The following is a 16,684-nucleotide window of genomic DNA, read 5'->3' on the forward strand; positions in this document are numbered from 1 at the left end:
GGACAAGCAAATATTAGAACAGTTGTAACTGTTGACTATATTACAGTATATCAGTTCAGAAATATACACCCAACAAATTATGCCGTATACACCCAACAAATTACTCCATATACACCCACCAAATTACGCAATATACTCCCAAAAATCAGTTACGAGAAGAACTAGAACAACAAGAACAGTAACACCTAGAACAACTAAGAAGAACAGTATAATCTAAAATCAAGAATAACAGTAAAACCTAGAACAAGTAGAACATTAAAAACTGTAAAATAAGACCTAGAACAAGAAGAACAGTAAAACCTAGAAGAACGTAGAAGAATAGTAAAACCTAGTTCTTTGATTTCAAAATGTGAAAAATATTCAAGATGAGTAAAATAGTAACGTAACATACCTTGAGTATTATAACTTCGTTTTTTTTTTGGAGATTGTTGATGGAGAGTTCTATGTTGTGTTGATGGAGAGTTGTAATCTTCGCGACGAGTTCTATCTCTGCAGTTTGGAATGTTGCTCGAAAATGGACGATTTGCATTTTCTTCGAAGGGCTTGGAGAAGTGAAAGAGTGCACCATTAAGGAGCGCTATTCATGAAGAGCAACCGTTGAGTGGGGCGCGTGTAATTTACGCTCCATTCAAAGTGAGTGAGTGCGCGTGTGAATGAAGTGTGAGTTGGGAACTTGTAAAACTTGTAGGGCCTTTTTGCTTGTATGAGTAGCAGGCCCGTTCTCCATAAGTGGAGCTTCCATTGTCTTGGAAGAAGTTTAAAAGTAGTATTCAGCAGTACTGTTTTTTTTAAGCAGTTTCTTATTTTTTTTTTTAAATCACAAAAAAAATTTATTATTTTATTCTGCATGCTGTTACTCTCAAGTCAGTCACCTATAAAAGCTTGTTCCCTCCACCTTCTCTCGTTTTCCACTCTCACACTCCTTTTTCCAAATCATCTTCAAAACCCTAAAAATAGCACATTTCCCCCCACCACCTTCATTTTCATTCGCTTTAAATTCACACTCTTGCTCACTCACTTTCTTCAATGATGATCAATTTCCCAATTTCCCAATTGATCCAATGATGATCAATTTCGATTATGTAATGTTGTGGCATTCACATTGGAACCTCGCTGAAACATCTAACTTTTCTGAGGTAATTCATTGATTCAAACATTGCATTGATCATTTGGTGATGGAGGACAGTGATGTAGCAGATGATCAGAACTCAGGATGGTTCCAAGTCAAAAAGGTTTATTTTATTTTATTTTTAAAATTTCTTCCTTTTATTATCTCCTACGTTGATGAATTTCACAATTGTTTTACTGTTGCTGTTGCTTCTTATTTTGCCTTTGACAATATTTGAATCTAAGGAAAGGAATGATTTAAAGTTTGTGTAGCATCTCAGATTAATTCCTCTTCTTTGGGGTTTGATTATACAAGTTTTAGTTATGTTAGGCGGTCTTATTAATAGTTATATTGTTTCTTTCTTGCCCAGAAGCACAGAAATACCTCAAAATTCTCATTGCAGAGTTGGGTAGGAGGATTTTCAGGGAAAAATGCTTCTAACTCTATGCGGACTCAGCATTCAGTGAATAAAAATAATGAAAATTTACATAGCAAGCACAATGCCAATCTCTCAAGATTAGGGCAGAATTTTTCACAGAACCCTGTTCCTGGGAATGTTGTAGGATCTCCTTCAGTGTCAAATGAAGAAGAGGGCAAAAGTTGTCTTAATACATGTGGGATTAGACATAATAGTGAAAGCGAGAAGTTGGCTCCAGCAGCACGTATGACGGATTCTCAAGGTAAACTTGAAGAAGCCCAGAAACTAGCTGAAGTTGTTAAGCCTGACAAAGGCCAGAAAATCAGATGGGGTGATTTAGAAGAGCAGGACTTGGCTCAGCCACATGAAAAATTGATTGGAGTTGGAATCAAGTTTGGTAGTATTGGAGATGATAGTGTGCTTAGCTGCAGAAAGCCTGAGAATATTTCTGATGTAGTTCCTTGTGATTCGAATAATGCCCCAGAGAAAGACTTGTCAGTGTTGGCGGAGACTGTTGATGCAGAGATTGCCTCTCATCAGATCCCTCTGTTGAGATGTAAGGATGAAATGCTTGTTGAAAATGGTGAAGATGATAAGACTTTATCTTTGGAAGATTTGAAAAAACCAGAAATGGATGCAGAACAAGTTGACCCAGATGAAGGCACATCATCTCGTGATGAGAAAAATGATGAAGTCAATAAAACAGAAAATAATAGTGGCACTAAAAATGATTTGTTTTCGGCCAAAGATGCTGTGGTGGTTGAAAATCAAGCACAAACAGTTACCAATGATCTAAGTGATATTGAAGTTTCAAAATTACCAGCACAAAATTGCAGTTCAAGCAATGTAGTTACTGCCCAGGGTACTGTTTCACAACTTCGTGAAAGGGAACCTGAAGTTGCAGGTGGTTCTAGTACTTCTATTGAAGTTAGGGATTCACCGTATGGTAATGCAGAAAATATTGTTTCAAACTCTCATAACTTCAGTGCCTCTGAGGATATTGATTCGAATGAAAGCAAAGAAAGGTTCAGACAGAGGCTCTGGTGCTTTCTATTTGAGAACCTGAATAGGTCTGTAGATGAACTTTATCTTCTCTGTGAGCTAGAATGTGATTTGGAGCAGATGAAAGAGGCAATTCTTGTTCTTGAGGAGGCTGCATCTGATTTTAAAGAGCTTATCACTAGAGTTGAGGAATTTGAAAAAGTTAAAAAGTCTTCTCAAACATTTGATGAAGTTCCTGTCATCTTGAAGAGTGATCATCGCAGACCACATGCTCTCTCATGGGAGGTATGCTTCATATATTATGTACAAGGAAATGTGAAAATGCAATCTCTTCATTTGCCCCCATATTATCTGCAAGGAAATGTGTGATAACATGATAGGTTGATAACATTTTAGAAATTCAAAAAAAAAAAAAAAAATTACACATAATATCATTGAGATTTACAGGTAAAGTGAGTGTTATCTGCTTGGGCAGCTTGTGCAGAAAAGGGTGATAACAATCATCTGAGTAACATAAATGCCTAGTCCCTTTTCTTTTCCTTCCTTTTTGTTTATTAAGTACAATTTAGTACAGAAATTATTTTTTTCTACATGATATATTTCTGAGGAACAGAATCTTTAATGAACATATTCTGTCTCTATATGTAATTTGACTATCTGGACAATTGTATCTATATTTTGAATCTCTGTTCTTTGTATGCTAAGCTTGACTGTTTCAGCATTATAACCCAGCATTGGGTATTATGATTTTATTGTACAACTTCTGCATGATGCTATCCATGCCATGCTAACTGGATTTACCTAGCATGTGTGCTATTGAAACACTGTTGTAGTTTAGACTACTGTCACCAATTCATCTTCACATGTTGGACTCTGACAGAAAATACAAATAAATAAATCAGAGCATTTACACATGGTTTCATACATTCACTTATGGTTTCTTTCCTGTTTGCTTGTTTGATTTCTGGTTTGAGGTGTGAGTCTTAGGTTACACTTATGATTAGTGCCTATAAGAGATATGTATCATGTAGCTTTTTCACACTTCGGATGATCAGCTGCTCTTTTCTGATTGTAGGTCCGACGGATGACAACATCACCACATAGGGCAGATATACTGTCTTCATCTCTCGAGGCATTTAGAAAGATTCAACAGGAGCGTGCTGGCATGCAATTGGGTAGTGACACAGAAAATACCATTTCTAAACGTTTGAGTTCGGCCTCTGTTAACAATGTGAAAAGATCTCAAACCAATGGCAGAACAGACTTAGTGACAAAGCCAAAAAAGAATAATGGATCTTCAGATGCTAACCAAGGGAATCTGAATGTAAAACGGAATAATGTTGAAGGGGGGGAACCCAGTGCTGACACTGTACAAAGTGAATGTAAGCAACCAGATAAAATATTAACTTCAGAAGTTGTTATATCTGAAAATTCTGCTTCTTTTACCACCACTAAAAGTAAAAGAGATGGACCTGGATCTGGAGTTGACAAGCTGCTTTCTAAGAAAGATAAAATGCCAACTGAAGTAGTTAATGAGAAAAACCCCAGATCAACAGATAACATTAGGAGGCAAATACCTGTATCTGAAAAAGATAAGGAAAAGAGGAATATTGCACAGAGTAAATCCTTGAATGCTTGGAAGGAGAAGAGGAACTGGGAGGACATACTTTCATCTCCATTTCGTGTATCTTCCCGCATGTCATACTCACCCAGCATTGGCAGGAAAAGTGCTGAACGTGTACGTATGCTGCATGATAAATTATTGTCTCCTGAAAAAAAGAAGAAAACCGCTTCAGATTTAAAAAGAGAAGCAGAAGAAAAGCATGCTCGTGCTATGAGAATCAGAAGTGAGTTAGAGAATGAGAGAGTCCAAAAGCTTCAACGCACATCTCAAAAATTAAATCGTGTAAGTCAATGGCACGCTGTTCGTCATACGAAGTTGCGAGAGGGAATGCATGCCCGTCACCAACGCAGTGAATCTCGCCATGAAGCTTTTCTTGCTCAAGTGGTGAAGAGAGCCGGTGATGAAAGTAGCAAGGTAAATGAGGTGCGGTTCATTACTTCCTTAAATGAAGAAAATAAAAAATTGATATTACGTCAGAAGCTCCATGAGTCAGAGATGAGGAGAGCTGAAAAGCTTCAGGTTATAAAATCTAAGCAAAGGGAGGATTTGGCAAGGGAAGAAGCTGTCCTAGAGCGCCGAAGACTCATTGAGGCTGAAAAGTTACAGCGTCTAGCTGAGATTCAGCGGAGAAAGGAGGAGGCCCAAGTCAGAAGGGAAGAGGAAAGAAAAGCATCAAGTGCAGCACGGGAAGCAAGAGCAATTGAACAGCTCCGAAGAAAGGAAGAAAGAGCCAAAGCACAACAAGAGGAAGCTGAACTTTTAGCCCAGAAATTGGCAGAGAGACTAAATGAAAGCGAACAACGTCGGAAGATTTACCTAGAGCAAATTCGGGAGAGAGCAAATTTGAGGGATCAATCATCCCCTTTGATGCGTCGATCAATAAATAAAGAGGGGCAAGGTAGATCTGCCCCTACAAATGGCAGTGATGATCCTCAAACAAACATTGCCTCTGGCACAGGCTCTATCCTTGGAATTGGCAATATCACAATGCAACATGCAATGAAGAGAAGAATTAAGAGAATTAGACAAAAGCTTATGTCTTTAAAGTATGAGTTTGTTGAGCCTCCTCTTGGAGCTGAAAGTGGTGGCATTGGATATAGAGTAGCAGTTGGTGCTGCCAGGGCAAAGGTTGGTCGGTGGCTTCAAGAACTTAAAAGACTTAGACAGGCAAGAAAAGAAGGTGCCACAAATATAGGGCTAATTATTTCTGAAATGATCAAGGTATTTTTTTTATATATAATTTTCGGTTTTTGGGTTTATTGGAAATCATGTCTCCTTATTTATGGATTGAGAATTTTGTTTTAACCTTGTTTCAAAGTTATGAACTTTGAACTATGGAATAAAATTTGAATTTAGATCCCCTAATTTTTGAATTTTCACTTGAGATGGTAAAGTGTGATCTCTCACCTTTGAATGGTTTCTCTCATTTTTTCTTGGTCCCATCTATGAAATAAATGGTGAGAAATCACACTTTACCCTCTAAATTGAAGTTCAAAATTTAGAGGATCCAAATCCATAAAATTTGATGTGCATTGAAAATTTTTCTGCACTTTGAAATATGTTGTGCTTCTTAAAATTTCACTTTATGGGGAAGTCTTGTTTAGTTGGTAAATAAATATTCGTTTGGAAGAATTAACCATCCAACAAATCCTTGTTCCTGATTATATGCTGAACTGAGGTTCTTTTCTAGGACATGTTTACTGTTTACATTTGTGTTGGTCCTTCGCATTGTAGAACATAACTGCTATATTTATTTTGTAACTTGTGCTTGTTTTTAACTTATATATCTATTGTATTCTAGTTTTTGGAGGGAAAAGATCCTGAGCTACAAGCATCTCGTCAAGCTGGACTACTTGATTTTATTGCTTCTGCCTTGCCTGCTTCTCACACATCAAAACCTGAAGCATGTCAGGTTACATTGCACTTATTGAAACTACTGAGAGTAGTAATATCTGTGCCTGCAAACAGGACTTACTTCCTCGCACAGAATTTTTTGCCTCCAATCATCCCTATGCTGTCAGCTTCTCTTGAGAACTACATAAAGATTGCAGCATCTATAAGTTCACCCAGTAACATAAGTTTGCCATCATTGAATAAAGCATCCGTTGAGAACTTTGAATCGATTTCTGAAATATTAAATAACTTTTTGTGGATTGTTACTGCAATTTTTGGGCATGTAAGTTCAGAGGAAAGGCAACTTCAGATGCGGGATGGCTTGCTGGAGTTACTGATTTCCTATCAAGTGATTCACCGGTTACGAGATCTTTTTGCACTTCATGATAGGCCTCAGATGGAAGGTTCCGCATTTCCTGCTCCCATTCTCTTAAGCATACATCTTTTGGTGGTTTTGACTTGCAGACCTGGAACAGTGAGTTATATTGATTGGGAATCTTCTGCTGTTGCAATGCAGCAGGAAATTGGCAGCGAAATGACTAAGTTTGCTGATTCTACACATTCTTTCTTGAATAACTCCTGGGGAGATTATGGTCCCTTGTCCACTATTAATGGTAGCACAGTTATGCATTTACCCGATGTCCCAGAGGACAGACCATTGGATGAAACAGTTAAGATGAACGGGAGTGATGAAGCCATTTCTAATGGCAAGGATTCTAAATTGGAGCATAATAGCTCTGCTAAATTGAAAAATGATGATATGATCAAGATGGATGAGCCAGATGAACTGAAGAAAAATCAAAGCAGGGATATTATCAATTCTTCTGTTTCCCCGAAAGATGAAAAACATGCAGGGGTAATTGTTACAGCACCAAAGAATGGAAAAGTATCAAATTCGGCTCAGCCACTGGCATTTCTTCTTTCTGCTCTTTCCGAAACAGGACTTGTTAGTCTCCCTTCTCTTTTGACTGCTGTTCTACTGCAAGCAAACAATAGATCATCCTCTGAACAAGTTAGTATTTTGCAACCTGCAAATACATTGATGAAAAATTGGTGGTCTTCTTTCAATCCTTGCTAATAAGTAATAACTATATATTTTGAGTCATATCTAAGTTGAATGCCTTCATTTTCCTCCAGGGCTCATTTATCCTTCCATCTAATTTTGAAGAGGTGGCAGCCGGTGTACTAAAGGTGCTGAACAATGTGGCACTTTTGGATCTTGTATTTTTGCAGCGAATGCTGGTGAGTTTTCTCATTCCCTTGTCAATGTAATTAATTAGTTAGATGTATCCTAAAGCATGCATGGGTATTAACTTTATTATTATTTCGATTCTTTCCTACCAGTTTTCCTTGTTCTTTGCTGATTTTTTCCCATTTCTTAATGTTGTTTTGCTGACAGGCTAGGCCCGATCTGAAAATGGAAATTTTCCATTTAATGAGCTTCTTACTTTCTCATTGTGCTGGCAAGTGGAAAGCACCTAATGATCAGGTAAATCACCAACAAATCAGAAGTTTGAGAGTGAACAGGCTTGCTTAACTAAAGGAGAATCTAAATGAAATATTTGACCTCGAATTTGTTTTGATAAAGCTTGCAAAACATTTACAGGCTATGTGAAACTCTTGATAAATATACACTCATCTCCATCTAGCTTCCTGCATTACATTACCTTCCTATATTTAGAAGTTTCATCTGACAGATTTATCAGGGGAACATATTTTATATCTGAACTATAGTGAGATGTAGTGTAATTACATCTAACTTCCAGGAAGATCAACTTAATTCACCCAAGAAAATGAAAAAAATTGTTCATTGTTGCTTCCATTTAATTGCATGATTTATGCCTTTGGTTAATTTATTAGAGGATTCTTAGTTCTTACTTTAATAATCTGCATTGTTTATTTTTTCCTCAGGTTGGTTCATTAATGCTTGAATCTCTGTCACTTCTGGGACACTTTGCATTATTCCATCCTGGAAACCAGGCTGTTCTTCGATGGGGAAAGAGCCCTACCATCCTACATAAGGTCTGTGAATATTTAACAAGTTCTGGTTTATTTGTTCAATTTTCTAGTGATGATCTAATGTTCATCTGTACGACGACAGGTATGCGATCTGCCTTTTGTTTTCTTCAGTGACCCAGAGTTGATGCCAATCCTGGCTGGCACATTAGTAGCTGCATGTTACGGGTGCGAGCAGAACAAGTTCGTAGTCCAGCAAGAACTGAGTGTTGATATGCTACTTTCGTTGCTCAGATCTTGCAGAAGTTCTTCACCTGCATCTCAGCTTAACCCAACCTTGGACAATTCCTCAATAGATGATTCTAGTGAATGCAATCAATTAGGTTCTGAATCCAGAAAGCCTCTGTCGGACATTCCTACGAAACACAGCCGTTCCAATGTCAATGGTAAAGGCTCTCGCGCCTCCTTAATAAAGGTTGGTGCTTCAGGTAATAGCATTAAAACTGGCAGGATAAGAAGCCTAAGGGATGGCAAGGTAACCAAGAGTTCTGAAGAAATGGCTACCAAGAACACACACTGTGTTTTTGAGACCTCAACTTTAATGTTGCACTGTAGATTTCCTCACAGCTTCATTGATAAAGTAGAGCAATTCTTTTCTGCAGAAATTCCAAATGGTGTTGATGAAGTGTGAGTGTAAAACATTTTAAACTCATTTTGATAGACACAGATCTTCAAGTAGATGTTGCACACTGCTACTACCAACAGCCACTTGAAAGATATTGAGAAAAGAAGAAAAAAAAAAAGCTGACATAACCAGTCTGAGTTATATACACCAAAGCTCCTTTTTTAGTCACTTCATGCCAAAGGCATTGAACCCTTATGGAAATATACATAGTACAGGTTGAGCATTTTTGTATTATATGTAATAGAAAAAAGGATTTGTGATATAGCTGTCATTATCTATCATCAACTGTAATTGTATCTTATATATATGGTGGTTTCGAAACATCATAATTCCAAAGTTCCAATTTTTATTTATTTATTTGGCTATATTTACTTAAAACTAAAATTTTCAATTATCAATCTTTTTATACTATTAAAACTTACACAATATAAATATAAACGAAAATTATAATACATGTTAATTAAAATTTTACTGTATGCCATTTTTTTTTCTTTCAAAAAAGCAAACTAATAAAATCATGTTATGTTAATCTATCTTTACACAAAATTCATGACAGAACTTGCCTGTCAAAGTGCCATTATACCTTTCATTAGAGGCTTGTGTTCTGACCGCTGATTATCCCAGGAAGCAAGTAAAAGCTAAAATCTCTACTAAGTTAACAAAAGAGGTCAATGTACATGTGGGGTGTTGTAGTTTACAGATATAGAAGGAAAAAAAGATCCTTTGCATCCTTTGGAGACTGCTTGTGGAGTCTATCTTCCTTTGTGTGTATGCTGCTCTGCTTTATCAATAAAAGCTGCTCTTGGTTGATCTTCACACATTCAAACAAGTTGTAACAGATTTCAAATTCTACGAATGGAAAACAGACAACATCTGAGAAGGTATTTTGTTTTGTGATAATTTCTTCCTCAATGCCAATGTCTCTTTGAAGAACTGTTTCTTACTGCATCATATCACTTATTTTTAATGAAAAATCAATGGCATTCTATTGTAGGGTGTCATTTACTGATCCACAAGCACCAAAACATCATGGGTCTTCTGGTACTAGAGATAACAATGCTTGGAGCTGGCTCAAAAGGACAAATTTTCATTATGAAGATATAGATGATGAGCATGCGACTTCAGTTGCAGCTGCAGCATTTGCAATTCATTCTCTAGAAGAAGAGGAATCAGGCAATCCGCAAAAGATAAGAGAGGGTCCCAAATCTTCAAGGACTCGAACTATGAGAACAAAAGAGAACATATCTAGGAACCCAAGTTATGGTAACTAGATAAGTCAAGACAATATGCCTAATCATTCTGTGGCCAATATTTTAAACCATATTTTAAGAATTCTGTGTTCGATGTGGCAGGCGAAACTTCAATGAAGAGGTCATTTGGACAGGATCCTAGGACAAAGGAAACAGCTCTTCCAGTTAGACGCTCAAGCAGTGTATCCTCTCCAAAGCCTCCACCACCAGCTCAAGCAGTGTATCAAAAGGAGAAAGGCATTCCAATACTACACAAAAATGTCTCAACTGGACCACAAACTTGGCAAAAGACCAACATAGAGAAGATTCAACAGCGGTAATGTTCATTACTTAAGCAGCTTGTTTAATTATGATTTCTTTTTCTATAAAATATAGTTTGGGAAAAATTTTCAGGTATGAGAAGATAAAGTCAAAAATTCTTTCTTTAAAGTGTGTGAAAAAGATTCAAACCAAATTCCAGATAGAAAGGAAGAAGGTTTGTCACAATTCTGTGTTATGTGTGTATAGATATATATTTTTTCAATTTGTGAACATAGCTTCATTGCTTGTGGAACAACAGAGAGAACTGAAGAAGAAAAGAGAAATGCAAACGCTGAATCATCGGAATAAGATGGAAAGGATAGGTATGTTATCACAAGGATCAAGAGTTGAAGACAAAAGAAAAAATGAAGAGTGGGAGGCCAGAGAAAACTCAAACAGAATCAAGAAAACTGGCAAGGTCCCTGTAAAATGTTCATGTTTCAATCCTAGATAGAATCAAACCTTAGAATCAAGCCGTATCTTCTCTCTAGCCTGGTTTCATGAAATCCAGTTATAAGTTTACAACATACGCAACTATGGTTGATTATATATACAGATGAGATTACATCAATATTTGATGTTCAAACTGTTGTTATTATATCACAACTACTCAATGTTCTGGTTGTAATACATGTATTAATGAAATAAAATTGGTCACATCTAGTTACATTTTGTCCCAGTATTCAATTTGCAGTTGCCATCAATATAGCATAGGCGAAAGAGTATCTTTTTGTTCTGGCTTTAAGTAAATCCACTTGATACAATAACTAAATGTGTGCTCAACTATGTATAACATCTATTCAGAATCAAGAAAATTAGAAGTAGCTGAGTTCCATCAAATGAGAAAATGTTGAAGGGAAAGAGGTGAGGGGAGCTGATTCTTGAATGATTATTAATGCAAAATCTCTTTATTAGCAACCACTAAATCACTAACAGTACAAAATAACAGTGAAATCCCCTCATTCACCAATTCTTTATTAGCAACCACTAACAGTACAGGAAACAGCATTAACAATCCCAGCTCAACAAATCCAAGCCACAAATAATTGCAGTTTTCAGAAAGCCTGTGACAGAAAATCAACTCTCAGAATCAGACCTTTCCTCTTGCATGTATGTATCTCTCATGCTTAATCATCTATATATACACACCATTTACATGTTGAACACATTTCAAGACCTGAGGCAAACTTAACATGGTGTGCTTACTTCTGGTAAAGCGGACCTGGATTGTCTACGAGAATCAATAGATATTACTGTTTCAAATGCACCAACAAGTGCCTTGACCTTGCTCTTCCTGACCTCAGCAAGCATGGTTGCTGTCTCTTCAATCACATTGTTATACAAACGCCGGTTTGCTTTCTTCTCCACACTTGGGGGCCTAATTAACACTTCCTCCTCAGATTCTGGTTTTGAACCATCTACCTCTGTACCAGTCTCTCTTGCAATGCTTCTCATTTTAATTGCTTCTGCGATTTGGAATTTAGGTGAATATATTTCAGTTATGACATTTGTAGGAGCATTGATATCTCTAGGATTGTCATAATTAAGGGTGCGCACCGGCCTGAATTTGAGTCTCCTTGGAATGTTGTTGTTCTCAGGCTGAATTTCAATCACCTTTCCTCTCCTAAAAGTAAGCTTCCGAGGAGCAACCTTATTTGTTTCCCCAACTACTGTGCTCACTCTTGGCTTGACTTGATACCCCATCTTCACATTTTCACTGTTTCCTGTCTTCTTCAAAGTAGCATCATCGTGTTGTTTTCCATTGGAAGTGTTTAATGAGAAATCAGAGAAATCAGATAATGATGTTGACCGTGAATGTGATTTTTTGCCTTTGCCTCCAGAGGATATAAGAGGTTTTCCATTGAATGAGAAATCAGATAATGATGTTGACCGTGAATGTGATTTCTTGCCAGGTTTTCCATTGGAAGTGTTTAATGAGAAATCAGATAATGATATTGACCGTGAATGTGATTTCTTGCCTTTACCTCCAGAGGATATAAGAGGGAGAGATGAACCTGATGGTGTTCGCGAATGTGATTTCTTGCCTTTGCTTCCAAAGTTTATAAGAGGGAGGAATGAACCTGATGGTGTCCGCGAATGTGATATCTTGCCTTTGTTTCCAAAGGATATAAGAGAGAGAGATGAACTCGATAGTGTCCGGGTATGTGATCTCTTGCCTTCACCTCCAGCGGATAGAATAGACATAGACTCACTTGGACAAGTTCCATGTCCAGCATGATTAAGGCCCTTCGTTGCTGCTGAAGGCAACATGCTGTGGTCAGAAGGTAGAGTATGTTCCTCATCTAGAGTATGCACAATTTCATGTAGAATGTCATTACTGGCTAATTCAGGTTTGGCTTCAACCTTCTCATTACCTTTCCTAGAAGACACACTTTTCAAGTTCTTGGTAGTCTTGGCATTCAAGCTTGAAGCTTTCTTCGTCGTACATTTTGAAGCTTTCTTGGTAGTCTTGGTAGTCTTGCCTTCAATTAATGATAGCTTTGTCTTCTGTTTGCTATTGATTTCAGAGTGTTTTATGCTGCTTGAACAAGAAACAACTTTGTCTTTTATTGTCTCCCCTTTTGTATGACTTGGATATTCCTTGTCTCCAATTAAAGCTAGAATTTTTGAAGATTCTTGCTGTGCTTGCCATAGATTCCTCCTATTGTGCTCCTTGGTTGAAATTCTTAAATCGGTGTTAGTCTGCTCCTTGGTGGAAAATCTTTTATCACTGTTATTCTGCTTCTTCTTCTTGTGCCCCTTGGTGGAAACATTTGTTTCTTCAGTTGTTGAATTTTTCTCTGAATTGACTGCTGCTTCATATATTACTTCCTTGGTATCAACAAGACTATTCGAACTTCCAAATTTTGATTTTGGAGAAGGCTTTGAATGGCTTACTGATTTTCTCAGATCATTGTTATTGTGCTCCTTGGTGGAAACATTTGTTTCTGCAGAAGGTGGTGAATTTTTCTTTGAATTGACTGTTTCTTCATTTATTACTTCCTTGATGTCAGCAAGAGTATTGGAACTTCCAAATTTTGAAGTTGTAGAAGGCTTTGAATTAATGCCTGATTTCTTTGTCCATGCCAAAGAAGTTATATTCTCTTCCTGTACTTTGTTTTTGATTCCCCCTGTGGAAACAGTTACCCTTTTCTTTGCTCTTTTCCATGGTTTAGCTTCGGTGGTGGCATTTTGGATGCCGAATTTGCACAAATCATGACACGAACCCTGCGGAGCGCTGAGATAGCGCGGAGCAGTAACCTTAGCTTGATCTTTGGTGAAGGTTGTTACTGTTTCAATATCATAATCTTCCACTGCCATAACCAGTCAAGGTTCAACCAAATAGTTCAGATCAAGAACCCTGAAACAGATAACAACTCTGTAAGAGATATGAGGAAAGGGTTTTATAAACTGAAGGACGTTATAGCCAGGTCAACATAAGACATGTATGAGTGAATATGAGTGAATTTTCTGGAATCTAGGTTATTGCCATGGCATGGTAACCTTCTAATTTGAGAATCTTAGCAAGAGCAACAATGTAACCAAGCTTTTTTTTTCTCATTGGCATGAAAGCATTTCAAGGAGCAGGATTAACTTGAATGGATCCATTTATTGTTCACCACTTGTTTACCCTGAAAACTACCAAAATAATAATGAAAAATCTCCACTGGACAAAGTCTTCTTTGAAAGGGCACTAACCATTCCTACTTTCCTAACAACGTAAATTTCATGTATATATATTGCAGCTTCAACGTTCAAATTTGCCCATTTAATTCCATGATAGTAGACTGTACAAAATGCAGAATTGTCTAGCAAAGAAAGTATGTGAAATATGGCACACCATATTATTGCAATGCTATTTTCATATTCAGACAACTTCAAACTCATATGAATCCAGCAAGAGAGGGGGGAGAATGAATTGTGACATACAACTAAAAGCATGTGCAAAATCATCACAAATTGATTCGGATTCAGAACCAAAAAAAGAAAAAGGTTCTTAAATAAACCAGCATTGATTTCTGTAAAAAAATTAATTAATGATCCTGCGTATGATCTGATGATCTGATTGATCATCGTGAATTCATAACAATCTCAGGAGAGAAAACAAAAACAATCCCCTGAAATTAAGTCATACTTCAGAATCATAATCATCCTTAAAGAAATTGCATGGATCATCATCAACAATTAAACATCCAAGCTAATTAACATGAAATATAACGGAAAATGAAGGACGATGAAAACACAAACCTTGTTTTTTTCTCCCTAAGAAGGAACGAAATTAAAGAATGGAAAGAAAAGAAAAAAGTAACCACAAAACAGAAATGAAATGGGAAATGGTTATGTTAGGTGTAAGTGTGTCAACCGAAAGCGCGTAATTGATTATTGGCAAGAAAAAAAGGTAACGGTCTTGCACAGAGAGGAGAAAGGTGGGGGAGAGTCCCCACTCCCACCGAAAAGGAAGAGTAACAACTCTGTCAACCCTAACCCTAACTATGTAAAAATTGCAACTTTCCAACCCCATCATTCTCGGATTTCGATTTTGGACCAACATTAACGAAATCCAAATATAGAATATGAGATTAGATTTAAAAAAAAAAATGAAATAGCAAAATTTTAGGATATCTGGACGTGCAACTTCATTTTATTTTATTTTTTGAGAATATTATTATTAGGGTCTTAGGTTTTGGACTTGAAGGTTGAAACAGATTGATGAACAAACAAAATATGTGATATCCATGGTTGAAACGACAACCTCCATTTCAATCTCATCAGGTCACCAATGGCAGTCATCCATTCATCAGTCATCACTAACACCAAACAAGAAAATCCTAAACAAAATTGAATACCAATATACCATGAACCAAATTGGTTCATTACACCAATTTTTCTTGTTTTAATATTATAAATTTAAAGTTTTTAATAGTCTTTAAACTTATTTAACTTTTCTCCTATTTTCTTATACGTTGTTTAAAGAATTTAATTTGTTAAAAAATTTTACACAAGTAATAAATGTCACTAAAAAAAATGTATAAAATTCTTTACACAATAAAATTAAACACGTTTAAGTATAATTTTTTTATAAATTATTTTAATCTTATAAATTTTGTTATTATAATTTAATCTTAACAAATTATAATATCTAAATATATTATTTAATATAAGAATGATATGATTAATTAAATTATTTTTTTTTCGTTAAAATTAGATATGAAAATGAGTCGATTCGAGTCGCATATTAGTTTTGACGAGATTGACCCATATTATAAATTGATGATTTAAACCTAAGTTCCGTAGAGATTTTTTTCATACTCGAACTTGATTTGTTTAAATTCTACGAGCCTCTTTAAAAAATCTATTTTATAAATCGGAAAAGCTCTGCATACAAGCCATTTAGGGCTTGTATGCTTTACAAGTTTATTAAACAATAAATTTAAAATACGCGCTCCTCCACGTACGTTGATTACACGCGCTATATAATATGCCGCGTATATCTAACTTCCAAATTTAAAATATTTGTTTCCTTCTTCGTTTTCGTTATTTTGAGATTTGGTTGTTCTTCTTCTCGCGCGTCTTCCCTCATTCTTCTCCATCGATCTTTTCCTTTTCTTTTCTCACTGGTATGTTCTTCGTTTACGTTATCTTTTTCTCTCTCTGCAACTCGAGCTTCGTTTTCTCTTTTGATTTGTTGTTTTCTGAAATCAAAGTTCGAACTCGTTTTGAAGATAATGGATCCTTCAAGCTCAGATTTTGTGCTGAATCCAGGCGATGTGGATTATGAATTTGAATCTAACGAAGTTCCTGAGGTTTGATTTACAGTAATTTGTATAGCATTGTGTAGTTTAAAAATTGCTGAACATTGTTTAATTACCTGGAATTTATAGCAGACGCTCGGGTGTAGATCAATTCTTCTTTGGGTGTATTTTAGCTATAAGTGTGGGTGTATATACACTTTACTGGATTTTTGTTATTTTTAATTGAGTTGTTGTTGTTCAGGTGTATTATATCAGACATGATTAGGTGTGTTTTTAGTTTTTGATATGGTGTATTCTGCAGGCTGTGTATTGACAGTTTATGGCTTTAAATGTCATTCTGTAGTTGAGTTGTTTCGGTTCGGGTGTATCATATTAGACATGATTGGGTGTATTTGTATCATATCTATGGGTGTATTCACAGTTCTGACACAGTATATTTGTGCAGCCTCTCTCGGTTGTTGATGACGAGCTTGTTCTAAAGGTCGGAATGACCTTTACGACCCTTGAAGATGCCGGAAAATTTTACAGGAACTACGCCAAGGCTGCAGGTTTCTCTACAAGAGTTCGGTGCACAAATAGGAAGGGAAACGAGATTAAGAATCAACTGATTACATGTAGCAGAGAGGGAAAATGGAAATCTAAAATATCTCCAACCAAGAAGACCAATCCGACAGCCGGTTTAAACTGTCCTGCAA

General features: G+C 36.4%; 3 protein-coding genes across 5 annotated transcripts; 2 read left to right on the forward strand and 1 right to left on the reverse strand.

Moving 5' to 3' along the window:
• Positions 1-928: 928 nt before the first annotated feature.
• On the forward strand, positions 929-9,039 carry LOC130936738 (uncharacterized). Its single transcript, XM_057866885.1, has 8 exons — positions 929-1,232; positions 1,479-2,813; positions 3,604-5,373; positions 5,954-7,057; positions 7,183-7,287; positions 7,445-7,534; positions 7,957-8,067; positions 8,147-9,039. Exons 1-8 carry the CDS (start codon positions 1,176-1,178, stop codon positions 8,690-8,692), a joined length of 5,118 nt encoding a protein of 1,705 aa, XP_057722868.1. The 5' UTR covers positions 929-1,175; the 3' UTR covers positions 8,693-9,039.
• A 624-nt stretch (positions 9,040-9,663) lies between these two features.
• Positions 9,664-10,845, forward strand: LOC130935269 (uncharacterized). Its single transcript, XM_057864955.1, has 4 exons — positions 9,664-9,949; positions 10,039-10,252; positions 10,330-10,411; positions 10,496-10,845. The coding sequence occupies exons 1-4, from the start codon at positions 9,664-9,666 to the stop codon at positions 10,688-10,690; spliced, it is 777 nt and encodes a 258-aa protein (XP_057720938.1). The 3' UTR covers positions 10,691-10,845.
• LOC130944688 (uncharacterized) lies at positions 10,780-15,040 on the reverse strand. 3 transcript variants are annotated; one of them, XM_057873163.1, is made up of 2 exons: positions 14,990-15,040; positions 10,780-13,597 (listed from the first exon to the last, which is right to left on the reverse strand). In XM_057873163.1, the coding sequence occupies exon 2, from the start codon at positions 13,555-13,557 to the stop codon at positions 11,425-11,427; it is 2,133 nt and encodes a 710-aa protein (XP_057729146.1). In that variant the 5' UTR covers positions 13,558-13,597; positions 14,990-15,040; the 3' UTR covers positions 10,780-11,424. The 3 variants fall into 3 exon arrangements, with proteins under 3 accessions (XP_057729146.1, XP_057729133.1, XP_057729141.1); XM_057873150.1 differs by lacking the exon at positions 14,990-15,040 and adding an exon at positions 14,485-14,969; XM_057873158.1 differs by lacking the exon at positions 14,990-15,040 and adding an exon at positions 13,741-14,969.
• Between the last annotated feature and the right edge of the window lie 1,644 nt (positions 15,041-16,684).

Source organism: Arachis stenosperma, chromosome 1, assembly GCF_014773155.1.
Source record: "Arachis stenosperma cultivar V10309 chromosome 1, arast.V10309.gnm1.PFL2, whole genome shotgun sequence".
Lineage (NCBI taxonomy): Eukaryota > Viridiplantae > Streptophyta > Magnoliopsida > Fabales > Fabaceae > Arachis > Arachis stenosperma.